Below are 1,585 nucleotides of genomic sequence, written 5' to 3' on the forward strand. Positions count from 1 at the left end.
TGTGAGTGAGTGTGTGTGTGAGTGTGAGTGTGAGTGTGTCTGTGTGTGTGTGTCTGTGTGTCTGTGTGTGAGAGGGTGTGTGTGTGGACAGACCCGATGGTGAGACCCAGCGTAGCCAAACCGAAGAAGGAACCGAAGTACTTGAGAAACTCTCTGGACCAGGCGACCTGCATCGCCATCTGACGCTCAAGCATCTGATTCTGCATCAGCAGCTGACGCTCCAACTGCAGAAACACAAACACTAACTCTCAGTGCTCAGAGCTTCCTGTATCAGACTGACATGTGTGTGTGTGTGTGTGTGTGTACTGGTATATAAGGTTTATGAGGACACAAATGTGTATAATGACATGAGTACGACAACATAAACAAGGTTTATGAGGACACTTCCTGTGTGTGTGTGAGATATATTTGTGAGGTTGTTTTGTTCCGCACCTCCACACACACACTCACTCTCACACACACACTCTCTCACACACACTCTCTCTCACACACACATTCTCTCACACACACACACTCTCTCTCACACACACACACACACACACACACACCCATTCACATACTTTCACACTGCCAGATATGTGTCCACTCTATATCTCTCTCACACACACACTGACATTCAGACAGTTGAAACAAACGAAAAGGTGCTTGTTCTTTCAACCCATAAAACACTCATCGTGAATCTTGTGTTCTGTTTGCGGTCAGTGGCTTTAATGAGGTCCACTCGTGTGACTGCACAGATAAGGAAAAGCCTCCAAATGCTACAATGTTCTTATACCCGCCTCTATTTACAGACCAGTCCCGACCAGCCATTCAGCACCTTGGAGAGCGGCATGCAGCACACATTCATTGAAGTGCAGATCGTAAGAGATTGTGCTAATTCAGCATTTATTGACCTTCATGTCAGCATAAATGCTCATAGACATGCACTATAGACTCACTCACCTGTTGTTCTTTCCCATGTCCGTGTGAAAGAATGTCTTTAATAGAATTGTTTGTGTAATCTTCCTGATTTATCCCAATTCCTCAGCATATCCAATACCTCAGAACAGCTTGATGATGTAACGGAAACTATGGACTCTCTCTTTTCTAGCATTTTAGATACGGTTTCTCCTTTACGCTTAAGGAAGATTAAGGAAAACAGTCTGACACCGTGGTATAATGAGCACACTCGCACCCTAAAGAGAGTAGCTTGGAAAATGGAGCGCAGCTGGAGGAAAACAAAACTAGAGGTATTTCATATTGCTTGGTGGGAAAGTACCCTATCCTACAGAAAAGCATTAAAAACTGCTAGATCTGATTACTTTTCGTCTCTTTTAGAAGAAAACAAACATAACCCCAGTCATCAGGAAACACGGTGTTAGCTTTCACTGTTATGCTGATGATACTCAGCTCTATATTTCTTCACGGCCCGGCGAAACATACCAATTTGAAAAACTAATGAAATGCATAGTCGATATATAAAACTGTATGACGAGTAACTTCTTACTGCTAAATTCTGAAAAAACAGAGGTGTTAATTATAGGACATAAAACCTCTGCATGTAATAACCTAGAACACTGTCTAACACTTGATGGCTGCTCTGTCA

At 43.0% G+C, this 1,585-nt stretch overlaps 1 protein-coding gene across 3 annotated transcripts in view; it reads right to left on the minus strand.

Annotated features, from left to right (window-relative positions):
* plgrkt (plasminogen receptor, C-terminal lysine transmembrane protein) overlaps positions 1-1,585 on the minus strand; it is a 10,489-nt gene that overhangs the window by 3,295 nt on the left and 5,609 nt on the right. For all 3 annotated transcript variants that reach the window (XM_016494234.1, XM_016494233.1, XM_016494235.1), the window contains exon 3: positions 94-224. In XM_016494234.1, coding sequence (XP_016349720.1) covers positions 94-224 — 131 coding nt within the window. The remainder of the gene's footprint in view (positions 1-93; positions 225-1,585) is intronic.

This window comes from Sinocyclocheilus anshuiensis, unplaced genomic scaffold, assembly GCF_001515605.1.
Source record: "Sinocyclocheilus anshuiensis isolate Anshui unplaced genomic scaffold, SAMN03320099.WGS_v1.1 scaffold1031, whole genome shotgun sequence".
Classification (NCBI taxonomy): domain Eukaryota; kingdom Metazoa; phylum Chordata; class Actinopteri; order Cypriniformes; family Cyprinidae; genus Sinocyclocheilus; species Sinocyclocheilus anshuiensis.